This window comes from Mastomys coucha, unplaced genomic scaffold (assembly GCF_008632895.1).
Source record: "Mastomys coucha isolate ucsf_1 unplaced genomic scaffold, UCSF_Mcou_1 pScaffold6, whole genome shotgun sequence".
In the NCBI taxonomy this organism is placed as follows: domain Eukaryota; kingdom Metazoa; phylum Chordata; class Mammalia; order Rodentia; family Muridae; genus Mastomys; species Mastomys coucha.
In genome coordinates, this window is record NW_022196912.1 from 72,901,650 (window position 1) to 72,920,880 (window position 19,231).

General features: G+C 42.5%; 1 protein-coding gene and 1 long non-coding RNA gene across 8 annotated transcripts in view; one reads left to right on the plus strand and one right to left on the minus strand.

Moving 5' to 3' along the window:
* The window catches only part of LOC116079980, a 205,338-nt gene extending 198,444 nt beyond the window's left edge, over positions 1-6,894 (minus strand). For 4 of the 7 annotated variants that reach the window (XR_004114265.1, XR_004114260.1, XR_004114263.1 and 1 more), the window contains exons 1-3: positions 6,764-6,869; positions 5,867-6,045; positions 4,843-4,984 (exon numbers count right to left, since the gene is read on the minus strand). This is a non-coding gene — a long non-coding RNA (uncharacterized LOC116079980). The other 3 variants (XR_004114264.1, XR_004114262.1, XR_004114266.1) reach the window with 3 other exon arrangements.
* Positions 6,895-12,403: 5,509 nt separating this feature from the next.
* Sstr1 (somatostatin receptor 1) lies at positions 12,404-17,434 on the plus strand. Its single transcript, XM_031356961.1, has 2 exons — positions 12,404-13,245; positions 13,611-17,434. The coding sequence occupies exon 2, from the start codon at positions 13,943-13,945 to the stop codon at positions 15,116-15,118; it is 1,176 nt and encodes a 391-aa protein (XP_031212821.1). The 5' UTR covers positions 12,404-13,245; positions 13,611-13,942; the 3' UTR covers positions 15,119-17,434.
* The last annotated feature ends 1,797 nt before the right edge of the window (positions 17,435-19,231 follow it).

The following is a 19,231-nucleotide window of genomic DNA, read 5'->3' on the forward strand; positions in this document are numbered from 1 at the left end:
TGTGTGTGTGTGTGTGTGTGTGTGTGTGTATGTGTGTGTGTGTGTGTGTCTGTCTGTCTCTGCTCCCCTTTCTTTCTCAACAGGTATTTTGAGGTAACATTGTGACTCAAACATGTAACACTTTTGTTTGTGGCCTCCAAGTTTTGGGCCTATAAGTGGGGGCCTAAATTCCCAGCTTTTTTATCTACTTCTATTCCTGTAACAAAAACATTCCTGAGATGGAGTAATTCATGTAGAAAGAAGTTTGTGTTGGCTCATGGGTCTAAAGTCTCCAAAGTCCAAGAGCATGGTACAACTCAATGACTTGTGCTGCTTAAGTCATGACAGAATGTGGGCAGACAAGCAGCACTTGCAAGAGAGAAGAAACATATAGGCAGCCTCACTTTATACAAACCTGCTCTAGAACATAAAAGCCTCAAGTAAAGCATTGGCTCTTTTAAACAGTGTAATTATCTTTTTAAGTCAACACCTCCTAACAATGCCACAATGAATATCACAATGAAATATCACATTTCACCATGAGTTTTAGAGAGAGCAAAGCATATACAAGCCAAGTGGGGATGTCACATGGTGAAAGTACCTGAGGAATAAGTGTCTTTTCTCCAAAGAGAGAGAAGGAAAAGGGAGTTTTGATAAATACAAGCTTCTGGGGTATAAAAATCAAAGTGAGCAGAGCTTCTGCTTCTTAGACGACTTTACTTCTTCTAAAATTAGATAAAAGTTTCAACCACTGTGAGTTGAGCGGAAATGTCCAAATGAAGTAGCATATGAAGAGTGGCATGAGCTGAGATTTTTAACTAGCAGTTCGAAGGAAGAGCCACAGGGACTGTAAGGGACATATCCAGGAATGCTCAACAGGGCCTGGAACTGGTTTGAGATGAACTACAATGACTGTGGTAGAATTGATCTTATGCTGTTTTGAAATCTCTTAAGTGCTACTCAGCACCTCCCATTCAGAATGGAGAAAGTGGGTAGCAAATTGGTCACTGGCTGAAGTTTTCCAGCCAATTGTAGAAAATAGAACATAAACTAGCTAAGAGCAAAGGCAGAAGTGCGTCTGAAGCTTGGAACCCTGAGTGTAGTCAGAAGGGAGAACTGGAGTTAGGAAGTGCTGTTCATTTCTGCATCCCATTCCTAAGGAACATGTGTGGTAGAAGTGCAAAGGAGTTATTTGAAAGAACCAATGCTTATGTGCAAGGCATCAATATTTTTTTAATTAATGAGAAATTTCTATTGCCATTCCCTAACCTCCCCTTTCTCCCAGATCACATCAAGCTTCAGCAGTGCTCCCTACCCAGTGGCAATCCATCTGGAGGCTCTACTGGATGTTGGCCATTTACCTACACTGTCAGCTCTAGAACATCCTTGTGCCAGCTTTCACAATCCACCTTCCTGCTGGTTCCATCCACAGCTTATTCCATGTATAGAGCTCTTCAGTGGAACTGGGCACCCATGGTAAAGTCAAGTCCAACTGTCCATTAATTTGCTGCTGTGTTCTCAGAATTCTAAAAGGAGCATTGCACATATTCATGCTATTCTTGGGGACCATAACATTCTCCATTGCCCCAGCTTCATCATGTTCCAAAGATATGTTTTCATTCTAGCTTAACTATTTATTATCTACTTATTGTCTATTTACTTATTTATTAACTATATTGTCTCTTTGCACTGAAGTCCTGCAAAGGGGGAAAAGCCAGGAAGTGAGTTGCACATCTCCCAGAAGCAATGAATCAATCTAGGATATATGTGTATATATATATATATATATATATATATTTTTTCCATAACATATATATATATATATGTTATGCAAAAAAAGTGAAGTGGAGGCAAGCTTCTTCCTCACATAATATCTTAGAGGGCATGCTTAGTTTGTATGCTATACTACAACAGAGCAGAGATTTGTGTTTGAGACTCATGAGAACAAAAGCTTTGATTTATTGGTAGAAGGTACTGTATCATTTTCTTTTTTAAAAAAAATCACCTCTCCATGTGGCAGATAGGGAAGAGAGTAGGTGGGGTCAGTTCCTGTGACCTTTTCCTCTTGTGTCTACATTCTAGGGTGAGAAATCCATGAAACTGCAACTGCTTTGCTCTGTATTGGGGAAATGTCTGCATGGTAGCAGGGGTTAATTGAATCTTGAAAATGACCTTGGACTTCAAATCTTTTTTTCTTTTTTTTTGCAAGACCCTTGTAGAGAGATTATCTGTTTATAAAATTCATACTAGAATTTGACATATACAGGTAATTGCACCTCAGCAATGTTGGCTATCCAAGGATTTCTGTAGAAATGCAATTTCTTCACAAATAAATCAGTTTTCCATAAAAATAATTCTTCATACATATTTTGCTGCTTCTTTTATCACCTTACAAAGTATTTCAATGGTATGCTAAGTCTTAAACTTTCCCAAGGAAGAAGATCAAACTTTTATGCATCTCTCAAAAGCAGAAATTGTTGACATTACATATAGTGAAAATGACCTCCAATTGCTCTTTTCTCTCGTCTTTTCCCCGAAGACATGCAGTCCTCCACAACCAAACACCCCTTCTCCCTGAGACACACAGCTACCACCTGTATCCCTAACAAGACCCAGTAGTATGTCATCAGTTCCCACAGTCACTCACTCCAGAGCTCATCACATCAAGAATTGTTTCAGTAGCCTATCAAGACATAACTTAAAGTATAGGCTTAGTTTAAGAAATTGTTACCTGAAATACAGCTGAATAAAGTCTTTCCTATTCAAGTTCTCAGTGTTGAAATCTCCCCCTGGTGGATTTTAAGAGTATGTGTTTTCCTAAGTAGAGTTAGACCTTTTTTTTAAAGATAGTAAAAGCTGACACATTACAGATCTGAAAATTCTATCCATCTCTAAGACATTGGCATTTAAAAGCTTGTCATCAAAAGAATTGTAAAAGGAAAATAGGGTAATTTGAGTTTATATCATTTCTATATGCAAGTGTGAATACAGAATTTCTAACAGTTCCCACTTAAATTACTACTCTTTAGTGAATTTTAGCATTTTAATGAACTAAGCATGCTAACTTCCCAGTTAGTGAACAGAGGCATAATGTTTCAATCAGGGGAAAGTGTATTCCTTCTCTAGTGACTCTACCATCTGTCTATCATCATCAGGGCTACAACTGTCAGTCAAATCAATGAAAGTCCAAGGGCAAAGCCCCTAGGCCATCTATAATATGCACATGCTTGCTCTAGTGCACTGGTTCTCAATATTGCACAGGGGTAGCCAAAACCACAGGAAAACATAGATATTTGCATTATGATTCATAGCAGTAGCAAAATTATAGTTATCAAGTAGCAGGAAGTAATCTTATGGTTGGGGGCTCACCACAATCATAAGATTACTAAGATCACTGAGAAACTGCATTAAAGGGCTGGCAGCTTTAGGAAAGTTTGGAACTACTTTCCAGAGAAAGTAGTCTAGAGAAGTCATCGTGTTGGCTGATTGTGATGCTTTTTTTTTTTTTTTTAATTACTGAGCATACATTTTAGCTATGATTTGGTGAAGCTCAGACAAATCATTTCAAAGCAGTTCCTGTTATTTTGCCTTCTGTCTGGTGTCTCAGCTAACCCATTATGAAAAATACATTTGCTGGAGACAGGGCAAAGATATGACATAAAATGAGCACAAGAGTTTGTTAGAGAAAGCTAGGCAGAAATTTTCTTACAAGAACAAACAGGTAACAAACCTAGAGACTTGAATACAGATGATATGAAGCTGTCTCCTGCTCTGACCACCACAAATGTAGACTTGAGAAACAGGTCAGTAGTCTATGGGTAATGAGTTTTCTTTGGCAGACATGGTCTGATAGCTCATCAGTCTTATATTTTTGAAGATCTTCTGATGTGGTTATTTTTTTTCTAAAATGTATTCAATAGTCTAATAAAAAGATTATGTGTTATCTTTCATGATTAGGATAAGTAGAGGTGAGTGTTGGATTCATTGGGAGATGCAAGAAATGAGAATGACTGAATATTGCTGTTTATGTAACTCTTGGTATAAGACTGATCAGTTGATGGTGTGAGTTTTGTGAGAGATCAGAAATCAGCAGTGTGGCACAGTCATCCTGACAGCTAATGTCAAATCTAAGCTCTATGACCTTTGACCAGTTACTTAGCTTTTCTGGGATGCAGTTTCTCATCTACAACTTGCCTACAGGCATTCTAGTGGAGGCATTTTTTTTTCATTTGAGGTTCCTCTTCCCAGACAACTCTAACTTGTGTCAGGTTGACAAAAAGTTTCACCAGCATAGGTCCTAAAACTGTTCACGCAGAGCAGAGCATCTTTTGTTCACTCTCATATGCTAGCCAGTATCATTTTCAGACATTATTTTAAATCTCCTTACTGAATTGAACTGATTTCTCATTCAACTGAAAGTCTTTGTCTCTGTCTAGTAGGAATGAAGGCAGAGGTTAATTCTTCATTTCTTTGTCCTATTATATATATTTTTTATCATGCCTTCTTCTCTGTGTTAACTGTCTTCTGCTCTGCAGAGGAGTGAGAACATTGGTGGATGGGACAATTCTTCTTTGAGAAAAGCAGTTATTATCCTGTCTGCACTGGCACCCTTTGACTTAGCCATGTTTTCTCCTCTATTCTACTCTGAGTTGGGAAATATTCTGCCCTCCATCCCTTTTCCAACATCCCCTTCCTCCAGCCTATAAACCCGCTCACCTCCTGCTATGATGCACAAACTTCCAGTCTTTTCAAGCCACATCAGGAGCTGCCACCTGTCTGTCTGGAATGCTGGGGTTCCACTTTATCTCACTCAAGGTGAGGAGGAGGAACATGGATCAAGTCATCAATGAGTCTCTTGCTTACCTTTAAATTCTCTGACAAAGAGTGAAACTTCATGTTCTGGGTCTTCTCCCACATCAGGAGGTACAGTCTCTCTCTGGGAGGTGATTTTCTGGAAGCCCTCATATTTCAATGGTAATATAAGCAATGACTTTCATCTTCCTTCCTAGGAAACAAAACATAGTGCTTTCAGACTCTCTAGCAAATAGTTTGCCTTTCAGTCTTCCTTTCTCCTCAGGGTGTAGAGAGGTAGAATAACATCTCTGAGAAGTGAATGCCTTTTCCAGCTATCAAGATTAGCCTGAAGGCCTCACTGAAAACGAAGGCAGATTATGTGTTTGTATTCACACAATTAGGTTGAATTGGTGAGCATGGTGGTTAGACATCCTTATGATGTAAGTAAACTAAACTGTCTTTGATGCAAGGACTAAAGGGTTTACTCAGCTCTATGGTCAACTGACCTCTTAAACAATTGTCAGGATCAAGTTGGCAGACTACAGCATGATGTTGATAAGGGTGATAAACATGTAGTTATTTTAGTTGAAGGTGTGGCATGTCCAAACACTTCTGAATGGAACATAGGGCACCGTGTTGAGTTATATAGACCCAGCTGCATAGGAAAGAGGGAAATTAAAGAATGTCACTTATCAACAGTAATCACTCAATAATTTTAATAAGATTGCTCAAATATTAAAGAAATGAAATGCCAGGAATATATACTATTATTAAATTTTTGAGCCAGTGGAAAAATGGATTTCTTAAATCCAACAATAATGTTACAGTTATCTATACTTTATAAATATTAGATTGTAATAGTTAAATACTTTTATGATGCCCAGTACATGTCAATGTTCTAAACACATAATATGTTTATTCTTTGCAAGTACTCTACCAAGTAGTTGCATAGCATGTTTATTGCTTCAGTTTATGAATTATGAAATGGGGGCTCAGAGAGATCAGCCCCTTGCACAGGATAAACAGATAGGAGCATGAGACTTAAACTCAGAACTGTAGCCTAGCACTTGCAAAACAATGTTTTCATAAATACCTTCATGTGGTTCATAACCACAGCCATCTTCTGAGGTGCAGCCTCCAGACTGACAAGTATTCCAGGGACCAGTTAGCCAGAGCTGAGTGAACCCTTTGGTCCTTGCTTCTGTTCCATCTACCACTTTCAGCTGGGTACATTTTGTTTGTTATTCAATTTGCATTGTAATATCTTAATTTCTAGAATAAATTTATTAGAGTTATTTTCTCTGACAGTCAAGATAATTAAGGAGGAAATAAATTAGCAAACGCTTTGTTAAAAAGGGCAGACACTTATGGCCTGGAGATTTGCTTTTATATTTTGTTAGGGTTTTTTTTTTCTTTGTTTTTGTTTTTTATTTTCCACTACCTTCACCTTATTTAAAATGGAATACATAGTCATATCTGAACACACAGAAAATCTCTAGAAAGGGAAATGAAAGTACTCATGATCTAACTAACCATCTAATGAAAAGCACTACTGTTATCTTTGTAACTGTCCTTCCAGGCCTATGCATACCTAGATGGAGGGCTATTTGCATCCATTGTTGTGTGTCTCTTGCTTCCTATCTGAATGAAGAGCAATATCCTGGTTTGAAATCAGCACCAAGCTGATTGTCAGGAAAGCCACAATGGCTGGTATGGTTTCCTCTCTCTAGCTCCTAACTGGCCTGGGTAAGCACTAGGGATTACGGTCTTTTGTTTGTTTTGCCTGTTTGATTACCCTTCAAATTATAAAATAGAGTTATAAACTGTTATATACAGCATATATATTACTCTATATTCATTATGACTTAGGAGGACAAAAGTCCAAAGCAGCCATTTCAGGAGCTGTATCCTAGGATTTGACCCGCCTGCACCCATTTGATTTGAATGTCTACCCTGGGCTCAGCCCTCTCTGGTAAGCAATTCCATGTACCTGAGGGTACATATCCTAGCCTCATGGTCATACTGAAGCTGCATCCACATCATCATCCTTTCCTGAGTGGATACCACTTGGTCTTGATTTGGACATAGAATTTCTGGACCTACCATGTAGTCAGCTCACTCTAGCCTTGGAAAAGAACTTGAGCTCAACAGGCAAGGAATTCTTGGGTCAATAAAGATGTCACAATGATTACAGTTTAGAAGGGGCTTCCAGGTTCAGACTGGAAATCTACAGTAGTGCCAGGAACTTCTATTCTTATGATCACATAGATCAAGAGCTTCATGAATCCACTAGTAGAGATAGTGATTAAAATGAACCAATCATCAATTATTTGAACCCTAAGTGTTTTCTTTTTCATTAAAAATGTATTATTATTTTGTTTATGAGTGTTTCCTTAATGAATGTCTGTAAACCATGTGTGCTCATGATCAACAAAAGAAGGCCAATCTTGTGGAGTTACAGATGGTTATGAGTACAAGGTAGGTGCTGAGATTTAAGCCCCTGTTTTCTACAAGAGAACGAATACTCTTAACTCTTAAGCCATCTCACCAATTCTTCGGTGGTGTCCTTTAACTACTGCTGTCGGGAAACAAAAAAGAAAAACAGATACAAGAGGGTGGATAGGGCCTCACTTCAATGTAGCTGGACCAAAACCAACTTGGGGGATGAAAGGGCTCAATTGGCTTAGAAGTTAAGAGTCTGCCATTGCATCAAACTGAGGCAAGAACTTGGAGCCAGAATGAAGCAGAGACCACTAAGGAGAGCTGCTTGCTAGCTTGTTTCAGGTTGATACTCAGTTTCCTTTCTCATAAAGCCCGGGCCCATATGCCTAGAGGTGCTGAGATCCAAAGAGGAGTGCTGTATCAATTAGCAATTAGGAAAATACCAACCCCTCAAGCATACCCGCAATTCAATATGTGGAAGCAACTTCTCAACTGAGGGTCTTCCTTTCCAGGTGTGCCCAGTTGACAAAAACTGAGTATCCCACCATACCTGCAGGTCCAGGTGCTACACACATGCAAAGCTTCAAGCTAGAGCAACAACCCCCATCCCCAAAAATGTGTGTTCTTTTACCTTCACATCTTTTGAGAGCAGTCAAGCATCACCTTCTTTATTTCCTTTTTGGTCTAACCCTGTCAAATACATCCACACCTACACCACTTTGCACTACTGACATCTTTTTCCTTAGACTTACTATTAAACATACCCACAGTGCCTGTGTATCTACCAATTTGCTCTTTCTTCTTCATGAAAATAAGAATTTGGTTAACTCTTATTTTGCCACTGTGTCTCCAGTAACTCACATAGTGCATGTCACATAGTGAGGATTCCATGAATATTTTTACATTATCAAATCAATTATCAAGTTATATTTCCAAATACATTTATCATATATAATGGAACTTAGGAATTTGCTTCCAGTTACTTCTAACAAAGGAATGGGGGACAAAAATATGACCATACTTAATGCAATGAAACTAAGTCTAGTCTGCTCTAGTCTGAATTTTGTGCCTACAAAAATACTAAAACATAAAAATAAGTTAGTATAATATGCCAAGTCCTAGACCAAGGGCACACGCCATGAAAAGTTGGCTGATGTGGGCAGTAAACAAAAAGTTATTTTTCTGACCTAGTCAGGTGACTCCACTCAGCTTTTCTGTCTTCTGACCTACCTCTGGATAAGGAGAAAGTGAGACTGTCATGGTAGCTGCTACCTCTTGTCATCCTATGCTGTGTGGGAAAGCAGCGCAGAGGTATTATAGTGATTTGGCTGGCAGAACCTGACCCAGACTACTGTTTCAACATATTTAAGGTGGGAGCAAAGTGGCAGTCCCAGAGGAGTGCTGGTGATGTGTGCTTTCTTTGGCAAAACTTCATCTCCCAGGGATGCCCAATCACTTCACAGCAGCCTGGGCAGCCTGTTTTTCTTCCACACTCAGTCCTTTGCTGGGCCTTGTGCTCTTTCATGTGTCTGGTGAATCTGATTGACACCTATGGCCTGCTCCAAAGGAACAACCATTTCTTAAGGAATGGGCAAGTTGCTGGAAGTATTTAAGCACTCTGAGAAGAATCAAACATCATTTGAGGTATCAAAGGAAATAAAAATGTGGCTTTGTTACTTTGAAAGCATTTTTCTTTTATGGTTGTTACTGGGGGTGGGGGGATGACAAATAATATAAAAGGAAAGGTTTGAATATAATTATCTGAAACTAGTGTTACCCATCTTAGAACCCTTAAATAACAAAAGCTTTATTACAGGAAAAGAAAATGTATTGTTGGTAAGGACTATTCAAAGTAATGCAGGTAGCATGTGACTATTTCTATTCCATTATTTATCCATTAATAATAATGAATACTCCCCTATATGTACTGAATTGTGGCTTTAGAAACATTATTTAGCAACAGAGAATCCATATGGAAGAATGTGAACTGTTGCACCACATGTATCTTTTCTGAAAGCACAAAAGAGACTCTGCCACACTGATTCACAGAAGAGACAAGAGGAAAATCAGCAGGCTGAGTGAGTTCGCTATGACTGGTGATGAACTTCACCACAGGCTGCCCAGGCTGCTGTGAAGTGATTGGGCATCCCTGGGAGATGAAGTGGAGGGTTTCTGCTTAGCCAGACAGCCATTTTGTCCCCTAGTAACTTTCTTATTAGACTGTCATCTCATTAGCTGCTTCATGGCAGATGGTCCCCAAGTGTCACATACTCTGCTTTGGGCCATATTGCTGAGTGATGCTCGCCCTTACATTCAGCTTGTGCCCATCTGCCCAGACAGGTATTTGCAAACATGCCTCTGAGGATGTGAGCACAAAGAGTGTTCCAGGAAGTACGTGGGTCCCTGGAATGGATTAGAACATAGGTTCCAACTGAAAACACCACATTAGCAATTTTTTTTTTTTTGACAGACACAGAGTTTGAGCTTCTGATAATTACTGTTTCACCAAACCAACCGAGACTAGGGGCTGCAATTAAAAAGAAATGATCTTCCAAGTATAATGGCTTCCACACTGCATGATACTATTAAATAGCCATCATTAGCTACTAAAGCATGTACCGTTCCTTCCTCAGACCCCTTCTCTGCCAAGAAATTTAAGACCAACAATGATCAATGAAGAATCATCAGCATTATAATTGTTGATATAGGACATCACCAAACTGAAAATTTTCAGAATGATTTAGATGGATGCAGGATCATTAATGGTAATATTATGCAGACATTGAAATTCTTCTTCTAAAGAGCCACACTTACTTATCGACAATTTATGGGCCAGTACAGAAAAGGCTTGTTAAAATAAAGAACTTTTTTTTAAAAGGGTTTAAAATAAAGAGCAAGAGAGTTTAGGGTAATTTCCTGAGTATTGTGCTAGGTTCTGGAAACAGAACAGTAAAATAGTTTCTCTTCTCAAAAAGCTCCTACAGCAAGGCACAGACCCACAGTACAATGTGATGTGTTTAATAATCAAATGGGTTCCAGGGGAAAATTATAATGATGGAGGAAAAAGAAAATCTGCTTGAGAACCTACAACTTCCTGCTTGGGCCTTTTCTTTCTTGTCTTCCCAGAAAGCATCCCTTTTTCCCTTTACAGATGTTTAGAGTGTGAGAGAGGCGCAAGAAGAGTGGTCACCAGAGCCCTGAGTACTTGAGGGCCAGTAGCTTTTCAAGGCTTTAGACACATCAGTGAAAGTATTAGACAAGAAGGCTCTAGTGTCCTAACTTCTCGTTACGTGGCTTAGTCCAGAAGTACCATGCATTTTATCTGCTTGTGAGGTAGAAGGAATCACAGATACCTTGATAAGACACACTTGACTGAAGAGATTTGGTAAAATGACATGACTTATATCCAGCTCAAACAGTCTATTTATTGATATAAAATTCACTATTTTGTCATTTAAGTGTATCATTCATGTGGGTTTGGTATAGGTGCACTCTTCTAAAGCTCCACTGTTAAGTGCTAAAATGTTTCCCTGGCCCCAGAAGAAATTTTATGACCACCAAGTGGTCCCTCCCCCAGCTCCTTCTCCCTCTGGCCACTGAGGATCATTAATCTACTTCCTGTCCCTACATGTCTGCCTTCTAGTCAATATGAACTGAACCAAGTAATTGTTGTCTTTGGAGTCTGACTCCTCTTATTTTTAAAATGTCTTCAAAGTTCACCAATAGCATATGGTCAACACTTCATTCCTTTTACAGAGTAAGTAAATTTTACTGATTAATGTACCATACTTTTGTTCACACATACACCACTCGGTAGAAATTTTGGTTGTTTCTTTTCTTTATCTCCTCTCACCCCAATACTTGATTTCAGTTTTGAGGGGTAAAGGAGAGGTGGATATACTGGGCCACCATGTTTGTGAAAGACCATCAAACTTGTTTATAAAAGTAGGCCTTGTGATTTTTATGTCAACCAGCATGTATGAGTGACCAAACGTTTCCACCTCCTTGTTTACATTTACGTTTTTTCTTTAAAAAATTATAGCCGTCCTATTGTCAAGCTCTTTTTTGAATAAATAGTTCATCATCAGAACCTCTTCACAATCAGGAACAGACGTACTTGTCTGCTTTTCTTCATTTGTATGTAAAGTCATAACTTAATTGAAAGAAGTTTTTTCTTCTAAGATGAGTTGCAGAGTGAATTTAATGAAATTTTGACAACAAAGCTGCCTTTCATAAACTCCCATTCCTGCAACCCAGCCACCATGATCAAAGCCAATGCCTCTAAATGGTGACCTTTGAAAAACCATCCCAGAAATACAGCCAGGTGCCTTAAATCAGTGGTTGGCAAAGTCACTGAAACCTCATCCAGGGTTGGCAAGGAAAATATTCCTCTCAGAAAAATCTCACTTTTGTTTTTTTTTTAAACCCAATGTACCTTCCCTACCCCCTCTATGTATGCTGCTTTATTTATTTATTTATTTATTTATTTATTTATTTATTTATAGAAACATAACTATCCTCCCCTCCAATTCACGTTCCACTTCAGGTAAGGAGGTTTATTTAGGTAAAGCACAGAATTAAACAGCCACAGTTCTATCAAATCTCCAATTCCACTCTAACATTTTTTTTCTCATGAATTATTCAGCCTCTGTTGCACACACTCCTAGGGAGTCTGTGGTCATTGATTTTAATCTGACTGCCTCTGCCGTCATGGTCAGTACACGTGATTCTTTCTCTCCAAGCAGTGCTTAGTTTGGACTGAAGCACCCATGTGTAGGCAATTGCTGAGAACAAACAACAAGCCGTTAAGAATAAATGTTTTGCTTTTAATGCGGTGTCCAGTTTTGCACATTCTCGACTGTCTGGTAGGAACAGTTTCTGTAATTTTAGTTTCAAGTTCGCCCCTCTTGGTGGAGATGTGAGAGGGAGACTGAGGAAGATAGCAATTGCAAGCAGCAAAGCTCAAGTGAGCACTGGGCTGCAGCAGGCCAGTCTTCCTGGGGTTTGGCATGCTTCAGGCAAAGACTTGCAGGGATTTCGTGGAAGGAAACAGCATTCATGAACAGGAATAGGTGGTTGAATCTTTTGACAGAGAGTGGCTGTAAGGCTAAAGAGACACGAAGTTCAGAGTCCTGAGAGTTCCCAAGGTCCCTTAAAAATCTACATCCATCCTTTCTCAAGCAAAAGCCTGCAGTTCCCAGACTTGGGATGGGAACTGCAGGTTGATGAGCTTTGGGCCTGGGATCTTAATAACCATATATTAATGGTTTCAGGACTTGGAACACAGAGGGGTCATAGTAGCCCTTAAGATTCCATGGGGGAAAGCTTCAATGTCTTGCCACTGATCCCAGGCTTGATGACAGTCCGTCAGTTGCTCAGCCAGTCACGCGTGGATTAAGAGTTGGCACGCCTGCCTGTTCGGGCCTTGGCGCTCACGCTGCTCACTCTCCACCTCCATTCCCCACCCCGCCAACTCTCCAGGGTACAAAGTACAGCCGGGACTCGCGGGCGCAGCTGTTCCAAGCCGCGCAGCCTAATCTTTCCCTAGTGAACACCTACATGGATTTCCAATACCGCGCCTGGCAGGTTCCGGAGGGAGTGCTAGCCTCCTCCTGAGCTCTCTGCCCTTCATCCTGATTTCTACTGTCGATATTCCTAGGCTAGGTGAAGGGAGCTCAGAGAACTACAAGCTTTGTTAGAGAGTCGCAATGGTTCACTCGGTTCCCCTGAACACTCCCTGCTGCAGAGTGGGGGACTACGATCTTGTAACTCAGCATCCCTTTAAACACATCACTCTGGTCCTTCGTGCTCATAATGCTATTGGTTTAGGTCTGGTTTCCACGGCTCAGTGTTTGCGTGGGCACTTGTGCAGCGGCCAGCCCCAAAGGGAGTTGGACCTCGCAAAGAACATCAGAGCGCCGCCAGACCTCACAGGCACTTGGCAAGGGCCACCTGGAGACATCGACTTGGGCATCTGAAGGCCTGAAATCTCCAGGTACAGGTTTGAAGAACTGGCAAGCAGCAAAGGAGGTAGGTGTTTAGGGTCCCGTCCTGGAGAGTGGCTTAGGGACAGGTGAAGTCGCCCCCAATCAAGAGAAGAGAGCAGCAGCAGAAAGAAGTGAAGAGGAACTCCACATATAAATGTCTGGGATTTGCTTTAGTCTTTCCTTAGAGTAGGAGTCGGGTGGAATGGGACAGAATCTACGTTCTTGACTGGCATCTATCCTTTAGAAAGGTAGAGAAACTCTTCAGGTCTGTCCTAGGAATGCCTGAAGATGCTGTGAGAGAAATATGAAGCAATCTTTGAGTTGAGCTCAGAGGGGACTAGAAATGGGGGGAGCGATGACGGTGGGGGAATAAACCACCTATGTGCCCCCCCCCCTGCTTTTTCGTAGCTGCTGACGCGATGGTGCTGCTTATTAATCATTCATCAGTCCAGAGTCATTCCACTTAGAGCTCTGGGCTCTAGACTCTTGGCCTCTCCTCTCCTCTGCACTCACCAGGACCCCCAGAACTGCAAGAGACAGCGCTCAAGCAAGCTGCCGCTGGGTGATGCTCCGGGCGGCCTCAGTCGGAGCCGCGCTCGCCACAGCTGCTGCGCTCTGCCGGGTGGCGCCAGGCGGCGGGGAGCTGTGAGCTTGGAGCCTTGAGCCTAGGGAGGGCGCAGGCAGCAAGGGCGCAAGGTGAGCGCCCCAGCCGGCAGCCGCACCAGCCCTCTTCAGCTGGGATGTTCCCCAATGGCACCGCCTCCTCTCCCTCCTCTTCTCCAAGCCCCAGCCCAGGCAGCTGCGGGGAAGGAGCCTGCAGCAGGGGCCCGGGGTCCGGCGCTGCGGACGGCATGGAGGAGCCTGGACGAAACGCTTCCCAGAACGGGACCTTAAGCGAGGGCCAGGGTAGCGCCATTCTCATCTCTTTCATCTACTCCGTGGTATGCTTGGTGGGACTGTGTGGGAACTCCATGGTCATCTATGTGATCCTGCGATACGCCAAGATGAAGACTGCAACCAACATCTACATTCTAAACCTGGCCATTGCTGATGAGCTGCTCATGCTCAGCGTGCCCTTTCTGGTCACTTCCACGCTGTTGCGCCACTGGCCCTTCGGCGCACTACTTTGCCGCCTGGTGCTCAGCGTGGATGCGGTCAACATGTTCACCAGCATCTACTGTTTGACTGTGCTTAGTGTGGACCGCTATGTGGCTGTGGTGCACCCGATCAAGGCAGCGCGCTACCGTCGGCCCACTGTGGCCAAAGTAGTGAACTTGGGCGTGTGGGTCCTGTCCCTACTGGTTATCTTGCCCATCGTGGTCTTCTCACGCACAGCAGCCAACAGCGATGGCACGGTAGCCTGCAACATGCTCATGCCCGAGCCCGCCCAGCGCTGGTTGGTAGGCTTCGTCTTATACACATTTCTCATGGGCTTCCTGCTGCCTGTCGGGGCCATCTGCCTGTGTTATGTGCTCATCATTGCCAAGATGCGCATGGTGGCCCTCAAGGCCGGCTGGCAGCAGCGCAAGCGCTCAGAGCGTAAGATCACTCTGATGGTGATGATGGTGGTGATGGTTTTTGTCATCTGCTGGATGCCTTTCTACGTGGTACAGCTGGTCAACGTGTTCGCAGAGCAAGACGACGCCACCGTGAGCCAGTTGTCTGTCATCCTCGGCTATGCTAACAGCTGTGCCAACCCGATCCTCTATGGCTTCCTGTCGGACAACTTCAAGCGCTCTTTCCAGCGCATCCTGTGCCTCAGCTGGATGGATAACGCTGCGGAGGAACCAGTCGACTACTACGCCACTGCCCTGAAGAGTCGTGCCTACAGCGTGGAGGACTTCCAGCCAGAGAATCTGGAGTCTGGAGGCGTTTTCCGTAATGGCACCTGCGCTTCCAGGATCAGCACACTTTGAGCCCGGGCACTGCCCGGAGGGGGAGAATGGTCAGAAAGGTGAAGCGCGGAAGCAGGTGGGAGGAAATGATAACGGGACACCAGGTGCTGTGGTAGTAGTGCCTGACAGCAATGCAGCGTGTCTGGTTAGCTGGACCTAGGAAAGCTGTGTGACTAAGGTAAAAGGGAGAGATTTGCGGATTAACCGCGAATGCCTTCAGGCCATCTGGTATTCTGAGCAACTCTGTTCTCCAAACTCAGTAACTTGCATCCTCCCTCCCAATTCTGCTAGTATAAACTGCAAACTTAATGTCGCCAGCTCAGTTTGACCCTTACCCTCTCAAGCTGATATTTCTGCTTCTTTTAAGCTGAGCCACGGTTACCATCACGTGTTTCCTTGCGCTGAACCCTGTTCGCTGCGCAGGTCAGCGGGCCAGACTCTTTTCAGAGTGGCTACCAGACTGTCCCCAATCACTGCTCTCCTTTTCGCAAGCCTTACTGTCAAGGAAGCCCAGCTCGAGGATGGCCAGGCAACTGATCTTTTCTACTCTCAGAGAAGGCACATCTTCCCCTGGGCCCTTCCTCTGCTCCACTCCATCCCGAGCAGAGCTGGGTGCTTAAGAAAAGGTCTTGTGCCCAGATCGCCAGACTTGGTATAGTCCCACCCACATCCTCCTTTGGAGCAAAGAAGGAGCTCGGAGCAAGCAGAAGGGCAAGTTTGTAAGATTCCTGGGTTGTGGGTGTGGGTACCATAGAAGCCACGCTCCCACAGAGCTCAGGACCTGAGCATTAGGCTCCAAAGTCCCAGCTAGGGGAGCTCCTGGCTGCTGAATAACTTAGGCACCCTGGAGACTGGACCTGAATTGCAAAGCAGTTCCTCTTAGAGTCCTCCTTAGAGTAACAAAAGATTAGGTTGCCTGCTCCAATGTAAATTTCTAGCTCCTGCTCCAGTGACAAACTGCGGAGCCTTTGCCAAAGCTGGATGGGCAGCTTCAGCTTGTCGGATCCCTGAAGTTTTCTGCCTTTCAAGCGGTGCCTATTAAGTTATTTCTTGTTCAATATATTTATTTATTTATTTGTGGCGTTGAAAAAAAAGTGTGTTTCCACTTTCTTTCTCTGTATTTGCCTAACAGGGCTGTTCTTGGGAATCCTGGGGGCGTGGCGGTGTGGAAGGGAGCAGGGTGGAGAATGTTCTCCTCTGCTCGCTGCCCCAAGAGCCCCTCAGAAGTTTGTCTCTCTTTAGCTCCACTCGCCTTTACTCAATCCTTCCTGGTTTTGCTTGTGTCCAGTGAAGTTTGGCGATTTTAAAATATATTTTTTACAGTAGTTTTTGTCTTGCTAAAATAAGTAAATGGCAATTTGGGTTAATTTTTGTCGGTGCGGAGTGAAAGGCCTGAATCCCTGGCATCCCAGGAAACAGGGGAACAAATCACAAGGTCTGTGATGTGTGTGTGTGTGTGTGTGTGTGTGTGTGTGTGTGTGTGTGTGCTGCTATGCACAAGTCACATACATAGCATATATGTGTACACACACATATATAAAGAGAGATTTGTTAATCTTGACAAACTGTCACTAGTCCATGAAACAATTATAAGGACACCCCCAATGTGACAAGTGTGACCTGAGCTGTAGCACTCATTCTCTCAGATCTGAGAAATGTCAGAGACTCTAGTCACTGCTGGGGACACTGCTGCCTTTTTCTATCCCAACAAAGGTGATTCTCACATAGACCCAGTAAGGGCAGTCACTCCTGTTGAGGAGTGGAAGTGAAACAATTATGTCTGCATTTCTGACTACAGTTGAAACCCAAGCAGGACAAGGACCCATCTTTTCACTCCTTTGCATTTGCTGTATTCTTGAGTATGCTGGTTTGTATATAGGACCACTGAAAAGAGCTTGCTTGGCTGTTTAAGGAAACCAGTGTATATCAATGGTCCTGGAACAGTGAACCTGGGGTTCACAGGTTCACACCGACCTGACACACAATGGTTGAATGCACTATTGAAAAAGATGTTTTGTGTACATTTGCTTCAAGAACATCATGCTTTTCTAAAAGCAGTAACCAAGAGTTAAACTGTCTCTTATGTTTTATTTAAATAAATGAACAAACATGCTTTTGATCGTAAGTGAGAAAGTTTAGATGTTTTCCTAAGAATAGCATATATATATACATATATATATGTATATATATATGCTTTTCTGTTGAATAGATTTTTTTAATCGTTAAGAAGAGTGAACTTTATAAACTGAAATCTCCATCATTATCATCTTAACAGGATAAAAATGTAGTGTTCTTAACCTGTAATTGTAACTGAATAAACAGATGTATTAAGCTGTTGCAAGTTGTCTGGCTTCCATTTGAATCTTACTGTTTCAAGGGGTTATTTGAATGCATAGGTATGATTGACACACTTAGCTCTTAGGAAAATTTCAAATTAACTTTGAAAATTTACAGGATTGCTTTATCCTTTGAATTGATTTCTTTTAAATGTGAGTCCTATTGTGCATGTCCTATGTGAGCACTCGAGCATGTGTGTGTGTGTGTGTGTGTGTGTGTGTGTCTGTGTGTGTGTGTCTGTGTGTGTCTCAGTGTTTGTGTGTGCATGTGTGTGTATGCGTGTGTGTGTGTGTGTCTGTGTGTGTGTATATGTGTGTGTGTCTCTGTGTTTGTGTGTGCGTGTATGTGTGTGTCTTTGTGTTTGTGTGTGTGTGTGTGTGTGTGTGTGTGTTAGACAAGGAAGGAAGGAGGGTAAAGAGGAAGCTGAGGAAGAACAGAAGAAGGAAGCAATAAGGCCCCGGAATGAGTCTGAACAGGAAGCACGACCTGGGCTACACTCTGTTGTCACTGCACTAACCAGACAGTGCCTCTGTTTTTCACAGATTAAATTACTGCCTAACCTCAGTTATGACCTCAGATTTTGCTGTAGAGCTAAGTAACTGCTGCTTTACATTAGAGACACAACAATGGGAGGGAGAAACATCCCCTAAAGTGTTGAAAGGATAGTGGAGAGAAGAAATAGAAGAACCAGGTTTTGAGAAGGACACATTTTATGCCTTGCTCAGTTTGGGCCATTTCCATGCTGGAGGCTGTAACAAGGCTTGGTGAGGATTTTTTTTTTTTTTTTAAATGCAGGGTCTGTGATTTATAGCAACTTTATTTTCACAGCAAAATGGATGAAAGTAGTATTCCCCAAGCATTTGAGAGCAGTAATCCTACTGTGATAATGCGTGAAAGCACCAAATGCCCTATAACCCCAGATTCATATAGTTATACACATTACCTCACCAGGACTAAGGATAGGGGAACTTTCACATTTTCACTATTTCTCAAAGCTGTAACAAGGTAGCAAACACAAAGTTAAGTTTACAACTTAGATTCGTAATATTGTTTTCCTAGTGCTGCAGCCTTGGGCCCAGTTCTCTTACACCTAATTTGTTAATTTGGTTTTAACTACTACATTTCAAAAACCTTTCAAACTGGTTTCCAAACTGGGAGAAAAGAGACAGTTGAGCTAATAATTTAAATAGCTATTTTTTTAAAAAAGTTGCTTTCTTTAAGTTTGAATAGTTTCACAACTAGCACCTCCTTTCTTCTCTTCTTATTGCTAAAATGACACTAATCTCTCCAGGGATTCACTACATATCCTAGAGGGAAATATGACTGGGTGAGCCCTGGGAAAGTGGCCCTTGGGTCTTTCACCTTTGTTCATGTGAATGCTTTCTGGCTGCAGTTGGGTGACATTTGCAGCTCTAGCGCCAGGAGCCCACATCTCCTGCAGAGCAGGATTGCAGGTTCCTGTGGGTTGCAGCCCCTGGAGTTCTCATGGCGCTAACACTGATCACCAGTGGATGTGAAGGACGAGGCTGACACCTTGCCATGGCAGTTCCTGAGTCAATATAGCTGCTGACTTAGGTGTCCTCAGGTGATAAGCTTCCCCTCAAAGAGAAATACAGAAAAATCCTCAGGTCATGAGACACTCCTCCCCCCCCCCACCAGAGAGAGAGAGAGTCATCGAAATAATGAGTGATTAATAAAGGAAGTTAAGACATGCCAGTTCAGTGTCTGTGTCTGATTATCTAACTTTCAAGTGACCTCTCAACTCTCAGGTTCATATTTCCTAGGCTCTCTTCTCAC